This window comes from Pipra filicauda, unplaced genomic scaffold, assembly GCF_003945595.2.
Source record: "Pipra filicauda isolate LSUMZ 115617 unplaced genomic scaffold, ASM394559v2 scaffold178_size1475342_pilon, whole genome shotgun sequence".
Classification (NCBI taxonomy): domain Eukaryota; kingdom Metazoa; phylum Chordata; class Aves; order Passeriformes; family Pipridae; genus Pipra; species Pipra filicauda.
The window spans coordinates 804241-825166 of record NW_024104285.1 but is presented as its reverse complement, the minus strand read 5'-3'; the positions used below and the strand labels follow the sequence as shown (position 1 = coordinate 825166).

The 20926-nt window shown below is 35.0% G+C and overlaps 1 protein-coding gene across 2 annotated transcripts in view; it reads right to left on the bottom strand.

The window, feature by feature from the left end:
* LOC113994803 (protocadherin-11 X-linked-like) overlaps positions 1–20926 on the bottom strand; it is a 459611-nt gene that overhangs the window by 366566 nt on the left and 72119 nt on the right. The window contains exon 5 of one of the 2 annotated variants that reach the window (XM_027734230.2): positions 15115–16696. The exons of the other annotated variant lie outside the window; for it this stretch is intronic. Within the exon in view, the coding sequence (XP_027590031.1) occupies positions 16691–16696 (6 nt within the window). The 3' untranslated portion in view covers positions 15115–16690. Of the gene's footprint in view, positions 1–15114; positions 16697–20926 lie in introns of those variants that run through there. 2 annotated transcript variants of the gene reach the window in all.

The following is a 20926-nucleotide window of genomic DNA, read 5'->3' as shown; positions in this document are numbered from 1 at the left end:
AGATGGAAGTAGCAGTGGAACAGCAGAGAGAAACCTTGATTCTAATGGCTCCAAGCACAGGCCTCCCTTAGTCTTCAATGTTTAAATTATTCTAAATATTTAAACTTTTTTCTTCTGTAGACATCTATAGAAAACTAGTGAAATAAATGTGTGTACATACATGCCCCTCTGATTACTCAAAACTGAACTAATTTCTGCTTCAAATTTTAGAATGAAACTACAGTTTAATTTAACATAATGCTAAGTGTAACTTAGTGTAACACTTTATTATACAGACACACAGAATTACCTGATTTGATATAATTTCATAAGTGGTATAATTTTCAGTGTACTCCATACCAGTTTGGCATTTGGCTGAAAAGATGGATCTCTAAGCTGCACAGAACACTGAAAAATTAAGTACTTGAAAATAAATCAATATAGTATTAGATAAAAGAGTGACAGTAATGGAGTGATCTGTAACTCCAGCCACTTCAATGACACATGAATTCACTGTTAAACTCCCTGTTTCAAATTGGCTGTAGCCTTAATGACAACCTGGAATGAAAACCAGATAAAGGGAGTTTTGTACAGCTTTGTGCATTGACCTTACTCTGCTTCTCCAGAAATCAATGGTTACACTTCAGCACTGAAAGCAGAGTTTGCCTGTGCAGTTTGAAAAGTCCGTATTAGGCATGTACAGAAGTAAGAATTTCTGAAGAACAGGAATGACCTCATACTCTACCAGTGGTTTCAACTCCTGAGCAAGTGCAGTTTCCTCTCCACTGTAAAAGACGAGCACTCCTTCACTATGGTAATCAAGCTCCAGTGCTTTGAGTCAGTAAAAGTAGGTAATAGAGTGAGTTAAAAGCACATAATGACCCTCGATCATTAAGGGTCATTAACTCCAACAATTTACTAAAATACTTCACTTTTTGGTTGTTATTCAGCACTTGAAGAGATCCTTGGTTTCATATAAAGCTCCAAATAAATAATTTCCTAGAAAGAAATAGCAACCTTTTGCCACTCAACAACAACAACAAAAAAAAAGTCACAGAACAGCAAAGTTCAAACGATTCTAAAACTTTAGCCTATAAAATTCTGTAGCTAAAATTAATGCAACAAGATAGGATGGAAGAAAGCTGAGAGTTTCACATGGATTTCAAGACATGTAAAGAAACACGCACAACACAATAATCTAGAGAAGGGCACTGGGGGGCAGAGCTATCCCTACATGTATCCAACTGTGAAAGAAAACTGGACATAATCAAAATGAAACTTCATTAATATGATTTTCCAAAAGATCTTTTCTTTCTTGTATTAAATTTCAATTTGCACATCAAAGTGAGTGAGAACCCAACTGAATAGTTTGCTGCTAAAGAGCTCCTATTGAAGAAAATTGTGTGGGACTGTATTTTTAAAGGTTAGCAAGACCTTATCATCTGATATTGTTTGTTCTCATTTCATAGGGCTTTTTCTCTTGAGGTTTCATCCCCTTGCAGTTTTCTTACAGTGCAAAGCTGTGAACAAATAAAATGCAATGCAATGTACAGTATGGCAAAGATGTCTTTATAGAACATCATTCTACTTCATTATTATACATTTTTCTGCCTTTTTTTTTATACAGTGACAGCATGTTATTTCGCCAAACTACAAGAAAGCAGATGAAGCATCAGATAATAACTGCACCTTTCATTTTCTCTTAATATAACTTCAGGATGCAGCCTTGAAGAAAAAGAAATCAGCCAAATAAGAAATGGCAATAATAGTAATACTTTCTTAAGGTTTACCAAAATGCAGTCACTAAAAGTAATTTTTTTTGTCAAATTATCCTAATAGAAACTAGATTTAAATATGGTTTGTGTTGAGACCTTTTTTTCTACACCTTAAATCTTGCACGTGAGTATCAAGACTACTCAGGAAGGCTCAGATTTGAAAACTTTCCAGTCTGCAAATGTTATCACAGTGCAAAAGCAGCTTTATCAGATCTGTCTAACAACATAAACCCTGACAATGAGAGTTGCACTTACACTGAAATATAGTTCAACTGTCTAGTTAGACTTAGACATCCCCCTGGACAACACAAAAAATGTGTTAATTAATATCACATGGGATAACAGTTGATGAGATTTGGGATGTCTGTCTCCAGCAGCAGTAAAGAGCAATAGACTCTTATGAAAAGGAATTGTATTACAGTGGAGTTTAATTTCAGTTTTCCCACATCATCAGGCTCTTCTCACCCCACACAGTACTCCTTCCAAAGGAAGGATAATTAAAAAATGCCTAATACACATAAACATTCTTAGACTTTACCAAAAGTTATGCAAAGAAACAAGTTTCTTCTGCTTCAAAAAATTCTGTGACATTTTAGGAGTTTCTAGATTTAATTTGGATAAAATCCTCCCCCTCAAAGTGCCCACACTTCCCATCTCCCTATCACCCTACTTCCAACTTCGGCTCCTACACTTGTGTGTAGAGATGCAGCTGTGCTTCTCAGTCTTCCAAAAGTTTCAGGGAAGAGAAAATAGGAACTGAATGCAATATTCTCCATTTATAACCCATTATTATATTGAAAAATTATCACTCCCAGTCCAGTTTTTCCCAAAAGCACTACCGCTGGCATAATCCAAAAGGAGCATGAGATCTTTAAAACCAATGCAAACTCAATGCATTTATGTGGCAAAATATCAGGTGTTCTCTGAAAACAAGTTTTCTACTGGACTGCTTGTCCCAAAATGCTGCAAGATATGAAGCAGCAGTACAGGAATACAGCTCAGGATGACACTGACTCTGCCTCCTCTCACAACATGACATGAACTTTTATCTTGTAAAGGTGTGTTGCCAAAGGCTTTCACTGCCTGACTCCACAGTGACCACCATGACTGCCACAAGAGCACAAAGGCATTGGCATTTTCTCCAAAGGTTGTGTGCTATCAAAGGAAACAAAAACATACATGTTGACACCTGTGAACTTTACAAACAAGAAAGTGCTTACACCATCCACTCCGCCTCAAAGACAACATCCCTCACTTTCTCTCCTCAGTCGTGGTTTTCAGATTACTGGAATGGATCAGGATCTACTGCAGTTTATCTGCTGGCACTATGGAAGCATGTGCTGATACACTAAATATATAGTTCCCAAAATCCTGGTTCTTTTTTCTCTTTTTAAATGGTGCTGCTCATAAATTATATGCCCAAATAAACAAGAAGAATGAATGCATTTGGATCTGTGTTTATAGCAAAGAGTAAAGCAGGTGAATCAGACTGGTGGAAATACATATACAACAGTGATATAATGAAGAGAAATTACTTCAAAGGTAAGAGATCATCATCATAACACAGCACATAAATGGTTTATTCTACAAAAATAAGGGAAAATGTATCAAATAATTTAATTCCTTTCTACGCACTAAAATTTACTAATATTTCAAACAACTTTGAACAACATTGAATAAGCACCCTAACTTTAGAGTCAGTGGAGGTGAAAATATCTGAGCACAATACTTCTACTCACTTTGAAAACTCTTCTCTGTGTTATCTATCTTCAATTACCTCAGCTCTTTCTAACCAAGAGTAATCTGCCTATAGCGCTGAAGGTCATGGCTTCAAAATGTTCTCAGCTTTGTGAGCCCCAGTTTTTAAAATTATTTTTGTATTAGATTTCAGAAATCATCTTACTCAGCTTTAGGTATCTAAAAGCTAAGTATTCATATAGTTACTTCCTACAGTACATAGAGCAAAGAGAGTCAGAGTGACTCACTCCAGCTTATATTAGGTATTTGAGACAGCTCTAGCCATCATTCTCTTGGTGTGTCTCTCTTCCCTCACCTCCTACAGAAGAAATTAATTCCAACCTAAACCTTTCACAAAAAAACTATTTCTGCTACCTTTACAGTCATTCAGAATGGAAAGTATTATCACTTGGAAGAAATCACTATGACATTCCAATGTCTGTCTTCAGCATCCAGCCTTGCATAATCCCAAGTGAATGGTGAGGCTGTCTGTGCTCTCCTTATTCTCCCTCCCCAGCGTGTGCTTCAGTGCTCTGACAGTCAAGTGTCTGGGCCTGAGACAACATATTTACTGATCCTCTGCAGCAGCCAAGCTGTCCTAAATTTGCAACAGAGAATAAAACTAACCCAAAGATAGTAACAAGTAAAACATTACCTCACTTCTCAGCATTTCTCCTACTGAAATAGGTATAAAATGACATGTGTGAGGGTTTAACTATTGCTTCAGTGAGATCATACCAACACCTGAATATGGTCCACAAACCCCATGCTGTACACCCAGTGCAGATCTGTCTGTCAGTAAGAAATCATCCTCAACAACACATCAAACAGCAGAGTGAGGAAATTCAGCTTTCTTTTATTTTCTTTGTCATTTCCATAGCAAAGAAGGGGTTTTCCATTCCCACCCATCTGCTTTTGGATATCCTCTCAAAAAGTTATTACCATATGTCCTATTGATTCACCTTTCCCTCTCACTCTCCTCTTCTGGTGTAGGGCTGACCCATAAGGTTTTACAGTTTGCATTTGTCTCTGTAATTCAACAGTTATCCAATAACAGTAACCATTTAAGCTGGATCAACTGGTCTCTCTCTTTCAGAAGCAAAATTGCTATTAAGCCTTTCTGACCTTTTATCTTTTTCTTCCAATCTCAGGCTTCAGTATGGCTAAAGTAAAAACAATTACAAAAAAGAAAATCCACACAAAGCTTACCACCACACACAAGTCATGGTACAGAAACAGTGTAAGACAATCTTCCACAATCCCTCTGGAAGATTACAATACATTCACTTGTGAATTCCCATCACGCAACATTTTTTTGACCAGAAGTGGAATATTCTGTGCCAGTTCCTCACTCTCTGTCCTGAATAACACCCTTAATAAAATCAGTGTTATACTGACAGATAAAACCAGAAATAAACAGTTAACAACAGACTAATGACCCTCTCCTGTCTTAAAAAGACAGACAGTCATTGAACAATTATGTAAAATTAGCATATGGCAAATTCTGTTTCATTTGTCCCAATCTGATTTCTTTTCTCATGGAACCCAGTACTTCTGAGATACATAAATTAAAAGTGACCAGTCAGATATTTTTGGAAATTATTTCCAGAAGAAAAAGTAAGTAGTTACACTGAAAAGAGTCCAAACACTACAAAATTCATTTGGAATAACAGGTTTCTTAGACTTACACATAAGGTTGTGACATCCATTGGTAAAATCTGATCTATTAATCGAATATTCTGTAGTTGAATATGAAAGAACTGAGTCTAATTTTTAAATTACTTTTTTGATCAGATGAGAAGTAACTGAATTCAAGGTTCATATTTCAGCACAAAGAGTTCTAAACTAAATGCCTACATTAAATACAGATCAACACTCTTGACTTGCAGTCTTTAAACCTGTCTGCTAGAAAATAAAGAATAAGTAGCATTATTCATCAGGATTTTATCTTAAAAGTCCTTTTTGCAGATATATTTGATATTCATTATGTTCCTATAACAGCCTCTGCATCTCAAATGTTATCAAACCCTCACAGAATCTTTTCATCTTAATAATACAAAAGTAGACTTTGTGTTCTCAATCCTATTCTTTTCAAATTATCAATATAAAAGGTTTGATTGACATAGGGAGAGGAAAACCAGTTCTGATTAAATCTGAGCTTTTATTTGGGCTGGTTTCACAAGGAGAAAAGGTTATCTATCTGTTATGACATATGTCAGACTTCTTCTGGCTGTTATCTGTTTTATAATCCTTTGGACTGTTATTTTCAGGAATAAGTGTTGGTAGCCTTCAGGTAAGTTCTGCATTTGTGAGTTTGATAAAATACCTTCGCCTTGTCCTTGGGGAAAACTCTCAAGCATTAAAAGTCCACCAAAAAACAAGGTAAAGAGAAAAAATACGTTTACATTTGCAACTATTGAAGTTGTCATATCAGAGTTACCTGCCATAACTCAGCTATCTCAGTGCTTCAAAATCCTCCTGATCTTTCAAACAGAAACTTTTATCAAGACATATTTGCAAGCAAGAACTGTGTCCTTTCCAGTGCTTGTGAAGTTTTCCTTCAAGGAAATTTCATTTCACCTCTTTCTCTGATCCATGTTGTATCTCCAGAGAGAGAGTAAATTACTTTCCATGAGCCATCAGTTATGTGTAAATATCAAGATCTGCAGGACTTGATAAGTCACCTGTTACTTCATTTCTGTCTATGTCTAAGAAATTTAGAAAACCATGCCAAGTTCAGATGATCCCTGTCCAATGGACAGCAAACTTATGAGTGATTCTCCCTGCACATTTTTCCTGAGTAGGCATAAAAAATAAAATTTTCATTTCATATATGAGAAAGCCTTGCAATTGACTGAGTATATTTTTTTTAGCACAAGGTAAAGAATTGACTCAATATCTCTTTTTTTGGCTTTTGAATTTTTGCATTTTGAAACATTTAGTGAACACACAAAATTCTGATTGTATCAGTTATCTCTCCATGGGATGTACTTTCAGAGATCCGTGTGCTGTTGCTTATTTGCTTCACTCTTCTATGCAGGCAAATAGGAAAACCAGGAAGTCATTGTGAAGGGTAAATATTTCATGAATATACAGGTAGAAACAAAGTCAATATTCCCTGATCATGTCCTTAATAGATTTGGGAGCTCAGAGTCATTTAGCCTTGAGTTTTAACATTTTCTCTTTCCTTCATTATAGATAAAGAGAGGTAGTTTATGAATGCAGTTTTATACTACATTTAAATGGAAAATTTAACCAAATATGTCATGTGAGTATTGGCAGGAACTATATTTCTGGAGTTTTGAGGGATAAAGTTATTCTTTCTTCAGAAATTTTGAAGTTTCAATTAAAAGAAGTGAGGAAAACCAGCATACTAAAAAGAACATTAATTTCATTAAGTGACAAGAGAGATCTCAAAAAATTTGAGTTAGAAACAGCTATTCAACTGCAGAAGCATAGAAATATTCTACAGTCAGCAAAAAAGGCACCTGTGAATTATATCCTGCAAATAATCATAAAAATATTTGTTTTCCTTCTGCTTTATATTTTTTCCTATTTAAATATAAATTAAATATGCCTAATATGATTTTAAAATTTAATGCTTTTCCACCCTTTTAAAATACAAATATGGTTATTCCTAAAAGGACTGTAGATGACACAGGGAAGAGTTTTAACACAGAACACACCAACTTACTTTGAAGTTTTCTCCACTTCGCTGCCGAGAAAGAACAAACCCTTGAAACTTTTGATGTGCGAAAATGGATTGTGCATGATGGTTCTGTTTGTGGGAATGTACAGATTTCACTCAAGTAGTAAGTGCCCTCAGAAAACAGAGTTCCAAAGTGGCTTTGTTTCTTTCATGACAAAATTTTAAGATTCTCTCATCTGTCTCAAGTAGAATGATGTTCTTCACAAGTAAGATTATTGCAGTTCATTGTGTGAAATTCCACAGTTATCATATCCTCATGTTAATTTAATAAAGCTTAGCCTTAGCTGCTCTTGAACAGCAGCCAAGCATTAGATTAGTTCTATTTTATTTTATTCATTTATATGCATCTTGCTACCATCTGGAATAATAAAAACAAACAGTTCAAGCAGTTAAAGTGTTAAAAAGGGGCAATGAAATAACAACATATTCTCTTCCAAACCTCCCCCTCCTTTACTCTGTTTCTTTCATATCCATTTCAGAAGTCATGTTGCCATTTCCTAATTCCTAAAAGACATTCTGTAAGAGGATTGTCAGGACAGATGTTGGAACCCTCACACAACTGAGCACATGCTGTCTTAGCCATGTTCAGTGTTTCAAAGCCAAACTACTGTAACTAATAAATCATGCCTGGGAGCTGAAAGCAGATAATTGCACCACTGTACATCTTGTGTACAGGAAGCATCAAGACTTTTCCCCCTCCAATTACATCTTCCTGGTTTAATTGTTATTGACAGAGTTATTCTGTCATTTCTGTCTGCTTTTAATAACCAACTTTCATGATAAGTTTCTGAAAAGGTTTGATTCACTTATTAGTTTGTGAGTAAAACAATCAAGACTGTATCAACTTCCCAGTGTTTTCACTAGAACTAGATGAAATCCAAATGAAATTTCACAACATAATTATAAAATAAAGATGAATACAAAAGTTAATGAGTCACATAAGTGAGCAGCAAACAGTGTACTTTGGGCTTCACCTTGAAAATGGATATGAATAGGTATAGTCAAAGTATTTACAGCTATAACTAATTAGAATTCATTTGGATATTTATACATAGAAGTAGCAGATTCATAGAGACAGTTAAAATTCTGATTTCCACTGAGACACCTAAATATTCTTGATGATCCTAAAATATTAAGCATTCGTACTGCCATAAGAACATATTAATCCCAGAGAACTCTGAGAGGATCCCAGAGGATTCTCAGAAGATCCCAGAAATAGGCTGCATAGGAAAAAGTATTTCCTTCCAAGTGTTGATATGGCAGAGTCAAATTCTCCCAAATATGCTCTGATTACAAGTGAGGATCTAAGATGTCTGGGATACTATTCTTTTGTCAAAGAAACAAAGACATATAATTGGAAAAAAAAAAAAAAAACAAACAACCAAACAAACAAAGAATGATTGATCTGTTTAATGACTTGTATTCAAAATGGACTTTGCTGGATTTTATTTAAGGCCCACCCAAAAAGATTTCCCTGGTACTCAAGTATTTCACAGCAATCTGTAAGGTATTTACACACTCTTTCAGCAGACATTACACGCAAGGGAAACTTCAATTAAGACAAGGAAAAGCTTCTCATCATAGGGTTAATCACAGAGAAACTAGTGTTTCAGAAATGTTTTGGAACCTCCACATATCCAGAAATCAACCAGATCCAGAGAAAACTGATCTAAATCAGCCTAATTCTGAGTATCAGGATTGGTCCAGGTAACTTTCACAGGTCCCTCTGAACCTGAATTATTCTATTATTGAATAATCTGTAATCTTTAAGAATTCCAATATAACAAACAGATATATATTCTGTGACCCACCAACATCTAAATGATTAAAATACATTTGCAAGGATATTCATACATGTGGTACTAATTCCTTTTGTTGTTATCAGTGCTTCCGTCAAACATCAAGTTGACACAATATCAAGTACAAGACCTTAAACATCTGGATTCTTACAGAAAAAAAAAAACAAACAAACCCCATAGTTTCAATATATTAACATAAAAATAGGAAAACATATTGATAAAACAACCTGAACCCTCTATCAGAGAGCAGAAAACAAGAATCTCACAATGCTGGACCATACACATCTTCTTTTACACCATGAAAGAACAAAGGTAATATCTGATGAACAGGACATGAAGTAACTTGAGTTAGAAACTGGCCAAAGGAATAATACACAGCAGTGGTCCTTCAATAAAGCTGATGAAGAAAGGGAATTGAATCAGCAGAGATCATTTAACAGAAATTCCTTCCCAACTTTGCCTGTACAACTTTCGTAAAATGCACTCACCAGATACCTAGAAGTTAATATCTTTGATTTAATAAATTTGATGGAATGGTCCAGCCTCATGTTTCCACAATCAGTAGGTTTGATGACTGTCCTATGTGTATGTAAACACCAATCTGTTTATCCATGTTTTTTCATTAGCCACAGTGTCATTGCTAGATTAAAAATCTACTTCAGGCTGTTCACAAATGCATTCAGCCATGCTGCTAAACAGCAAGAAATATAATCAAATACTGCCTTATAAAATAATTTGAAATGTTTTAGAAAATTACTTTCTATTTTTGTGTATATTCCTATGTATAAGCTCCTACAATGTATAAAATAAGAATTAAAAACCTAAGTATTCAGTGGTTCTAATAGGACATCCTTCTGAAAAGTATTAGATACCTGTATTTGGCAGAAGAGCTTCCTGTTATTTTGAAGGAATAAAAAAAAAAAAAAAGATTTTCTTGCAGGATTTGTGATAAATCCATTGTTCCCACTCAGTTCTAGAAAATATTATAGATCAAGGTGATTCAGCATGGACTGTGGAGCAGTGAATACAACAATGCTGATCACTGCTGCTAATAACAATATCAGACATGCCTTTACGAGTGGCAGCAGCTCTTAGTTGCAACTCTGACTGAGTTTCATGTTTAACACAAGTTGGGAGAAACATTTCTGGTATAAATCGTAGAGGTTTGGGCTTCTAACTTTGGAATCAATAGCAATCAAAATCTCAGCAGGCTGTAGAAGTTGCTGCCTCCCTTCTGCTAAGCTGGAGAACATAATCCCATGTTTTCATCCCCTCTTGAAGTTTAGTTTACAAATATACTTATTTAAACAGAAAAGCACTTTCCCAGTGTCAGTTTGATTCACTGGTGTGTTGGCTACTGACAGGTTTATGTCAACCACTCCCAAAAGCAAAGACCTTTGAATACAGGAGACAGAAGGTAGAAAACACTTTTGCTTTCAATAGTGTGTAATTCTAAATAGTTCTATCTACATGTTTATGTAGCTGTAATAACTAGCTATTTGCTTTTAAATTTATTTTAATAATAAATATAATACAATAAAGCCATAAGACATTTTATTTTCATACAAAAAAATATAACTTTACCTCAAGGAAGTTTAAGAATTAAGAAAAAATATATAATACCAAAACCTTTTTGCACCATCTTCAAGAATTGAAATAGTTTCTTCCATTTAAAACAACAACAAAAACCCCGTACCACATGTTTTTCCAAGTTGCATTAGTTCTCAAAGGCAGGAACACAAATTTTCTAGCAATGTATGAAAAACAGTCAACAATACAATTAAGACACCTTACCTTTCAATCCAAATAAACTTGTTATGAATCACTTTTCAATTCAGGTATGAGCACATACCCCTGCATTCACCTACACTCAAAGTTAGCAGGCAGCATTCTGCTACTTTTATCCATGATAAATCCACACCAATCCAATTAAGAAAACACGCACCTGCAAATGATCTCTGACGTGGCACTTCAGATTTTGATTGATCTCTTTCACCACCACAACAATTATAGACTGAAATCTTGCTTTTCCTTCATCCCTTTCCATCCTAATTCCACCTAAGTCCTGCACATGGTCATGACCTTGGCCATGCAGACCCTGTTAAGGTTGGTTGTTAGACAACCACAAAATTTTGAGTAATTTCCAACTACTTAAACCCCCTACAAATTCAAAGCAAAGGAGATTCCAAATTCTATTCACCTGTTTGAAGTACTTCTGCCTGGGGGTCATTTGGTCGTTATCTGAAACACATGTGTGCCTGGAAAAGACCAGAGTTTCTTCAATGTTGTTTTGTTTTTCATAGAAGAGAGGGAGAGGAAGACTATCAGCACACTGATGGTTTAGATACAGATCTAGAAAAAGTGTTTTTGTGTGAGAGAGTCTACATTTGGAGTCTTACAGATCCATATTAGTGTCAGTGTGTCCACAGGCCTGTAACTTGTTTGCTATTGATGCACACAGATAAAAGTGAAGGTTTTGTAATGCCTACACAATAAAAAGGAGGAAATTCTTTCAAGGAAAGGTCTTAGATTCAAATTTCATGTTGGCCTCTGCTGATCATCTCAAGAGTAAAGTCAAACATCACAGCCCAAAAAGAAACAGAGAACATGAGCAGAGAGCAGTTCATCCATTCAACAGCCTTGGACCTCTTCCTTTAGGAGAGAAAGGGTGAAAACTATGGTGAGAAAAAAGACTGAAATTCAGCTGCAATTCAGTGATGGGAAATCAAACTTCATATCTTTGGTATCATCATTCAGTTTTTATTGGAAAGTTACTTGAGCTTGAATGAACACATTCCTTGGAAATGAAAACACAAATAAATAAAATCTATGTAAAAGATTGCAGAAAGTCAGTAGTACCCCTGAAAAATTCCTCATATCATGCTTATTTGATATGCATCTCTGTGCTTAAAAGTAACTGAATTTGACTTACACATGTCTATTTATGAAATAAGCAGGGGCTCACAATTTGGAGAAAATACAGAAATGTCATTTTTACTACATTTTCAGTGGCAAAATTTAAAAGTATGAATCTATATAATAGAAAAAAAAGTATTTTAGAATATTGGGAGAGAGTATTGAAATGAGTAAAAGTGAACTAGTGAAAGAATCAGGGAACAAAAATTCAAAGCCGTACTTATCAAATTTGTATCTCAGCCTCCAAATTATCAAGAGTCACTTTCTTACATATTGAGAACCAGTATGTTCTCAGAAAGGAAGACTAATCTTTCCAAAACTCAGAATAATCTGGCAAATTAAAAACCTTAGTGCTTGGCTGTCTTTCATAGAAAGATATATTGGGTACTGAGATGGGCACATGTCTATAGTTACACTCTGTGTAATATATAATGTCTATAAGCTTTGCTAATTGAATGTGTGATAAATGTGTATATGCACCCTCAAGGTCTTTATATACACATGCAAACAGAACATATACATGGATATATAAACACTCACACATGCATGGAAACACTGTTAGAAGTTGTGTAACTCTTGGAAATCCTTCTTTGAAGAAAAGGTAGACAAAAGAAATGTACTGCTAAAGATAATGAGGCTTTGAAAGAAGCATATTTCTTCAGATGTACTCTAAATCTTACTGGTAATCTGTGTGATAAAGTTATTTAATAATCATAACTGCTGTGGAAAATATCAGTTTCTGTATAGATTTGATGGTGTGCATGCATTAAGCAAACAGACTGGAGGTGTATTTAAAAACAGTGCTTCTTGAGAAGGTATACAAATATAATCTTCAAACAAAATTTATTTTAGAAATAGATAAATAAGACATAAAAGGAACAGTGCTCAGTAATTCAATATGAAAGCAAAAATATATATTAAAATTATTTGTTAAAAAGATTTTACAAATAATACTTAAGACCAGGATATACCATAAATATATGTTTTATGGTAAAATGGGAAATCACCAAAAATGTGTAACAAAAAAACCCTGCAGCATTACAGTTTATGTTAAAAATATAATTCTATTTACATCACAAACCAGCTTTGTTCCTGACAGCACTCTGCTGCCCTTCAGAAGTCCCCCACTCAATTAAATTTAGAAGGATTTAAATCCCCCAAAGTCCAAGCTGTTTTCTGATATGACAGGCAGTTCTCACACAAACTGCCACAGCTTTTCCTGGGAGTGACTCCCTGGCTATCAGGTGTTTGAGGTCAGTGGTGTGGAGCTTTGGTAGACACACATCCCAGTGAAATCCAGGCATTGCCAACGTGGCACTGGATGCACAACAGCACATCTGGGAGCCAGCTCTGGCTGCTGGCCTTGGAGGGCTAAAAGCAGCAGTGTGATCAGTCTACTCTGTAAAACTGGCAGTAAATAAAGGAGTTCTCTCTTTGCTGAGACAACTGGAACCAAGCAAAAGTACACTCTGGGGTATTGACACTGACCTGTCTGATTTATCTGGTAATGCACACCATACAAAGGATGAATTTCTTGAGGAGTTTACTGAGATGACTGGAATATTACAGTCTGAAGCACAGTAAAATAACTTACTGATATTCCAAAGAAAATATATTGTGTTTTCAATTTCAAAAGCAACAATGGGTCAACTCAGTGATTTTTGCTTTTAAGTTACTCTGACTTCTGTACAGTCAGAAAACAGTATTTCTGTAGGTGAAAACATTTGGGAAATGGTTTTGAAACACATACACCTAGCTTTGACTCAGGATGCTAATACTATTTAAAAAAAAATAGAAATTTTTGACTGGCCTTGATCATAGAAAAGTGTAGAAATTGATGTTCAGCACACAGACATATTTGGTCAGTACACATTAAGCTTTCATGAGACTTCCATGAACCCATTCAACCATCAGGAGGAAATGAGCTCTGAACAAGTTTTATATCACTCTATGAAGAAATGACTTTTTAAAACATGATACTTAAATGCAAGAAAACAAAAATTGAAACAGAGAAAACCCCTGAAACTGAATGACTTAAGAGCTTTCTGGTTTTCCCTTAGTGCATTTGGAGGGTGATTATATTTGGTTGTGCTGACTCATGACAGAACCAGAGAAGAGAGATTACTGATTTGGACCAATAAGCCATATGATGTACCTTTGATTTCCTTCATGTAACTTTTGCAAATTTTCAAATCATCCTAGATTCTTTTATAAATATTTACTGGTAGACTAGAATGATAGGACCAGTGTAATACTAGGAAAAAGTTAGAGCTCCAGCAAAAGAACTAGAAATTTAATGAAGTATATTATCCTCTGAAAGCACATGACTGGCACAGCTGGTTCAAGAAAGGTACTTATCAAAGGTTCTCCTCATACTCAGTGTAAGAAAGTAGGCACTTCTAGAGAGTGTGCAGTCCTAAGGTCAAAATAACCTCCTATGGTCTATCTATGCCTTTCACCACCAGAGAAAAAACTGAGGGCAACTATATTTTCACTTGATATAACTAAATTACACACTTGAGGTTAGATCAGATTAACCTAGTCAGGAATCTCCACTCTGTATCTCCTGATTTAAAAAAAAAAAAAAAAAAAAAAAAAAAGTTTCAATGTAAACATTGAAATTATTTCGTGCTTCTCCTATTTAAACATTGATCTTATGTATAGGAGTTTTCTTGTCATGGAAATCCAACCTAAGTCTCATAAGAACAGAAACCCAAAGATTCAAAAGAAAAAACAGAAGCTCAAAGTGTGTAAAGTCACACGGTCTTCCTGACAAACAACTCTACAAGGCCCAAGGGTTATTATTCATAAACCTCACTGAATGCTTCCCATCACCCACCTATGAAGCACCTACACAAACAACTGGAACAACAATAGGCAGGAACAATCTTTGATACACCAAGCAACACTTCTTGAATGTGCCATGTTCCTTGCTGTGTTAGGAATGAACTTTCAACTGGCTGAATTGTGGCACTGAGTCAATAAATATCACTACTGTATGTCTAACCACTGAAAGTGTTGGGGTTTTTAGTTTGAAGCATAAATGCTGCAAGGCTACGATAAAAAGGAACAGCAAAACTGTCTTACAGATACATGAACTTCTTCCCAAGAAAATGATTTCATTATTGGAAATTAAAGATTTTCTGTAACAGTCATAGCTATAATTATGCAATACAATATGCTAAATTACAATACGTACTTCATTATTAATAGAATTTATTTTACAGATCAAATAGCCAAATACACATTTTTTGAAAGAGCCAGATAGCAAATGTGGAGCAAACTATAGGCAACAGTCATGGTAGACATTCTGCAGTCCAAGAACTGAGGCAACGTGATTATTAAGTACAAGCCTATAAATATCTTTACATCAAACATACAGTAATGTGTAAGAATTCCATGTTGTAGTCTAATTCATGAATCATTAATAACTTTTTCTTTAAAAGAAAGTTATATATACTGTATACATCCCAGTTAAAAGCAGTGTCTGTATTTCATTTTATTCTAGCAAACTAATATTACATGTCTTCATATAAGTGCAGAAAACAGGGTTCTTTATACTCCTTTGCTTCCTAAGAGACTTTGCATTGCATATGAAATTTAATATTATAGATGATACATATTAAGCATTACTCCCTAAAATGTGAGGCAATATACAAGAACTTGCAACCAACCTGCAAACAAAGCTATGATACTCGAATTTTATTTTTTAAATGAGCCGTGCTAAATAATAAATTATAACGTAAAAAAACTTTAATTTAGAAAAAAGATTGACTATATAGAGAGATAATTTGGGAAAAAAAAAAAAACGACAGTAGGCCATTTTTCCCCAACATGTGCTGGCTAACAGTGGCAAAATTATGTATGCTATTTCCTATTTTATGACACTGAAAACCAAGCCACTGAATTTATGACTTAGTTTTTTTTTAATTAAAAATACTTTAAAAGGTTAAATGTTTGGCACCTGTTACACAGACATTATGCAGACTTCAGCAAGCAAAATGCAAATTAAATTTTCTTTTTAAAAGTTATGTGAATGCTTTCCAGTTACTTAAAAGGTGACCATTTTTTACAAAATGTGGATAAGAAAGCAGGAAGTACCTGTTTTTCACTACTACTATTGTGCCTATAAAATGAGAAAGCAGTGACTTGATCAATTCTATTTATGATCAATAGCAGCAATATAATCATTAAAAATATTATGGAATAGATATAAATAACACTTAATTCTTAACATGTATAATGGTGCTATAAGTGACAACAACTCATTTGTTTTTCTTTTAAATGCAGGGAGTATAAAGAACTTTACATTCTCTTTTAAACATATGAATAAAATTTATTGCTCCCTTTTAATATATTTATAGAAACAAAATTCTTAATTGTTTCAACTAAAATAAATAAGGAAAAAAATCTGGGACAAGAAGATGATTACAAGCAAAATAAATTTACCATAATCACCAACTGTGAAGAAGGATGGGTCACATTACTTTTTTCTTAGCAAAACTACGTTATAGAACACTATAGCACAACGTACTAAAATTTCTTTGTCTTTTCTTTTTTTTAAAAAATTCTTGCCCTTGATACCTTTCAGTAGGGCAGCTTGAACAGTTCATCGTCACTTCCAAACCCCTCTGGAGATCAGACGATAAATGTCTTCGGCAATCAGAGACAGGACAAAGGGCTTTCTCGTGCTATTTCCTTGTTTTCATATTTGCTGGCTTAACATCATTGTGTACACGTACGACTTCAGTACATAACATCAGCTGCGATGGCGTTCAGAGCTGGCAAACAGAGAAACAGCATGAGAAAAGCCCTTTCCTGCAGCATTTTCCCCATAAATTGTCAAGTTTGTTCTCCAAGTTTCTAACCACTGCATGGTCTGAGATGTGCTGAGCTACCGAGATTCTAAGTAACCGACCTTTTTTGGCGCGTGTGTGTTTTCAGCTTTCTAAGCACAAGCAAAGATCTGCACACATCTACATACACATGGCAAAAAGGCTGGAGCAGAAGGAGCCACACAAATAGCTTCTATACAATTATTCTAAGTTTCTTACTTATTTTTTTTCTTTACCAACTCAAACCCCAAAGTGCTGTTGCAAGATTAGGGCTGTCAGAAGACTACTGTGCTACCTAGAACACGTTCTACAGGTTTTTTGTAGACTTCATTCAAAAGCATCATTCCTAAAACCATAAAACACTTTTTCATTTGAAGAATTATTTTGCATCTTTTATATATATTTATCATCAACGGAGTTAGTCCTAAAAATTCACAGAAATTAAGCCATTCTGATCAATCATTTCACAGAAAAGAAAGCACTGTCAATACCACAGCCACCAACACACCAGCCACTCACTGGTCAGGAAATTGCTATCAACTGCAGAGTATTGAGTGCAATACCTTCTGGGAGAAAACAGGAAAATAAACAAGTGTGAAAATAAACCACAGTCAAATCAAGCTTCATCACTGGCAATAGTTTATAGCTATAAGACATTTCAAATAACACAGCTAGGTCATAAGGAGAAAAGAGTATACTTTTCAGTTATCCCACTGAAAAAATGATGTAAAATGGACTTAATATTTGAAAAATTATGTTACTACTACCCCAAGGCAAGCAGCTACTGGAGAAAGAGTTGTGTGTCGTTCTAGCCTACATAAAAATCACTCAGTTATTAATGCAGGAACTTCATCTACCAACTTCAGCATAAACTCAGTCAATAAGTTCTCTACTGGGGGAAAAAAGTGCCTTTGTTTTCTCTAGTGAAATATCATATTCAAAATATTTCATTTTTTCCTTACTTTTTTTTTTTGTGCTCTGTTTTTGCCTTCTCCTATGAGGCAAAGGGGACACTTTAACTTTACAGACACTTTTCTTCTTGCTTTTCTAGTGAAAGATATTAAAAGAATAACTCTGAAAATTTTCTTCCAAGTCTTGCACAGAGGAAAAGCATTTTCTTGACCAGCTTTACTTCAGTAGTGATGCACATTTAAATAACTGGTCTCTAACTTCCAGCTCACAGACTTTGATTTATGCTTCAGTCAGAAATCTCTTCTCCAGATGCAAATTTCAGGTTTTTTTCTGAAATGTGTATACATGGCATCAGATCAGAATTACCAGCAAAATTACCAGTCAGAAAGTTAAGATAAAATAATGAGAATATTTAGGGTCATAGTAATTGATTTTGAAATGGCTCTTAGGAAGGGCTTATACCAACAGCTATGCAGCTGATATTTAGAAGAAAATGTTTTTTGAGCATAATTGACTCTGTATCTGTCAATGCAAAATACCAGTGTTATGTCAATAGCCTTTTACATCCCAGAAGCATCAGCCCTGCCTCCTGATGATTACAGGATACTGAATTAAATTCACTAGTCACACTGTTATTACACAAAACAATAAATCCTGCAGCTAAAGATTCGCAGAACATGTGAGTTTTCAGAGCTATTAGTTTCAGGAACAGTGCAATATTCTTTCAATTCATAGCCTAAGCACACTTTTCTCACAGTGAGTGGGAAGCTATAATGACATTTCACCACATTTTAAATCAGAAAACCAAATATACCATAACTCTAAGCAGGTTTAAGCAGTCAGTGATAGAATCAGAGAATTGAGACAGTGGGGCCCTAAAATGCAATGTATTTTAAATGAGGTCTACTTCTCATTCAGATTTCTGTGAGGAATGTAATGTCTGTCTCCAGTCAGCTTCTAAGAAACCAGTTCAGCAGAGATCACTGTGTCATCTGAAATTTCTATTCATAAGTATGGATAAGTTCACAGATAGAATCCTGCCGGCTAAAATCTACTAATGAAGATTTGCATTAGTAAATATGAGAAAAATCATTCTGCATGCCTGTTTCCTCCCTCAGCAACCTCCCAAACATGGTACTGGCAGTGGGACTTAACATACAGACCAGAGTCCAGTGTGAAGCAGGGAGAACCACCAAAAACCCATGGAATCATAGATTGAGAGCACCATTGCACCTTCCAGCTCTACCAGTGGAAAAGGTGTTGCTTTCCTGGACACTTGCACTTCTTCAATATCACTAAGTCAGAAAAGAGTTGTTCTGAAGTTAAAAGTTTAAAATGACCATCCAAAAGATCTCAGGACCCTTCCTGAGTGACCAGATGTAAATTTTCAAAGATTTCTCCTGTTCCTGTAGTATGCATTGTCCTATTTCCAAATGAAAAGAACACCTGAAATAGCATTAATTTAAAGAAAGAGACAAGAATAAGGAGAATGCAGGAGAAGTTTTAATGCATCTTTGTACCTATATCTTCTTTGAACCAAGCTGCCACAGATATTGCTGTGCTCTATAATTATGTATGTTTTGACTAGACAGGCTTTTCAATTGTCTGAATGCCTATTTAAGTACTTGAGCAAAGATTTCAGATTTTGAAATTGTGTCACATGAAAACTAGACTGGAAAAAACCTCCTCTCCCTTGTTTTCATCACCACTGTGCAAATGCAAAGAGAATTCCAAGATTTGTATCACTATGGAATACTTCAATCAGTTTGCTCCCACTGAGGTAAAGGTCAAAAATAACTGATCTTTTAAAAAGCTTGCAGACAAATAAACTTTAAAGGTGTTGTTTCTCACCAAAGAAATACATATTTCTATGAGTCCCACAACTAATAAAACAATGGAAATCTGATGACAGAGAAAGTCAGTTTGAATTTTATAAGACTCCAGATATCTTAGTTTGAAAAACCTTATTATGAATAAGTGCCTTCATAGTTTATCACTTGGTAAAACTTCTTTAAAAGAATTATCTCTATCCCAAAAGAAAGTATGCTACTCTGAAGGTCTATTGTATTAGTATTTATTAATTCCTACTGGGTAACTTCAAAATAACATCAGTGCCTCTGCCCCTTGTCCTTCCTCACAAATACAGCAGAAGCTTGACCTCTCTCTTAGGGGTTATTGCATTAAGACCATACTTTTCCCTCTTCAGTTTCCTGTAGTTCCTGATTCAATGTGTCCTCAGCTGCTTCAGGAGTCTCCAATTCCTTCTCCATAAAAATTTCAGCTGTGGCACTGCTGTATTTACTTGCCCACACGACCACTAACAAGATATTTTGGGGTTTTAGTAGAAAAACCTTTCCATCTTTGCTTTCATGCTTTTTGAGTACAACTGTTATAATGACTTTCTGTCATTTTATAGATCACTTAGACAAATTTAGCAGCAAAGCAAAGACATAATTTCCCTTCTTTAAAGACCTGAATCAATACCATTCAGACAGACACAAAATTTAGAGCTTCGGAAGAAAACATATATTTTTAGATGTAACTCAATATCATTTCAAATATCTGAGTAGAAAGTCTTGCATGGGCAAAACTAACAATAGTTCAGATGTGTAGTTTGCTGATATCAGCCCCCACTAGAAACTGAAGAGATGCTTCATTGTGAATGGAATCTTCTTTAGGCTCCTTCAGAGAACCTTTGGTTTGTAAAAGGGCTGCATGAACATTAAAGTACAATATTTTCTCTCAGATCTTATTTTCACTTTTCAAACCAGCACATCACCCTTTTTAACTGAACTTACCATCCTTCAGTTCTCCAGCTTGTCCTACAATTTTCTGAAAATTCAGAGAGTGTATGACACAAAATCATCATTAACCATAAATATCCTGTTGATCTCCAAGGCTGAAGGGTGTCAGGACAGCACAACAGCTGGAACACTGGGCCACAAGCTTATTTTTATTTGTATTTGTTTGGGTTTTTTTTACTGGCTAACAGTGACAACTCTCCATGAACCTGTCCTGAGTCACCTTCTATAACCCCACAGGAGATAAAACTATCCAGACTACAACATACAGAGCCAGGTTAGGAGAAAGATTGGCTTTTAAAAGATCCTTTGAGGTTTAAGAAATTCTTTACTTGTTTTTACTTATCACGAAATACAATTTTCATTTTGTCACAGTCCAACACAAAGGATTTCCTCTAATGGACCCTCTTGCCCAATTTATGTAAATAAATGCATTAATGAAATTACTTCTATTTAAATAATA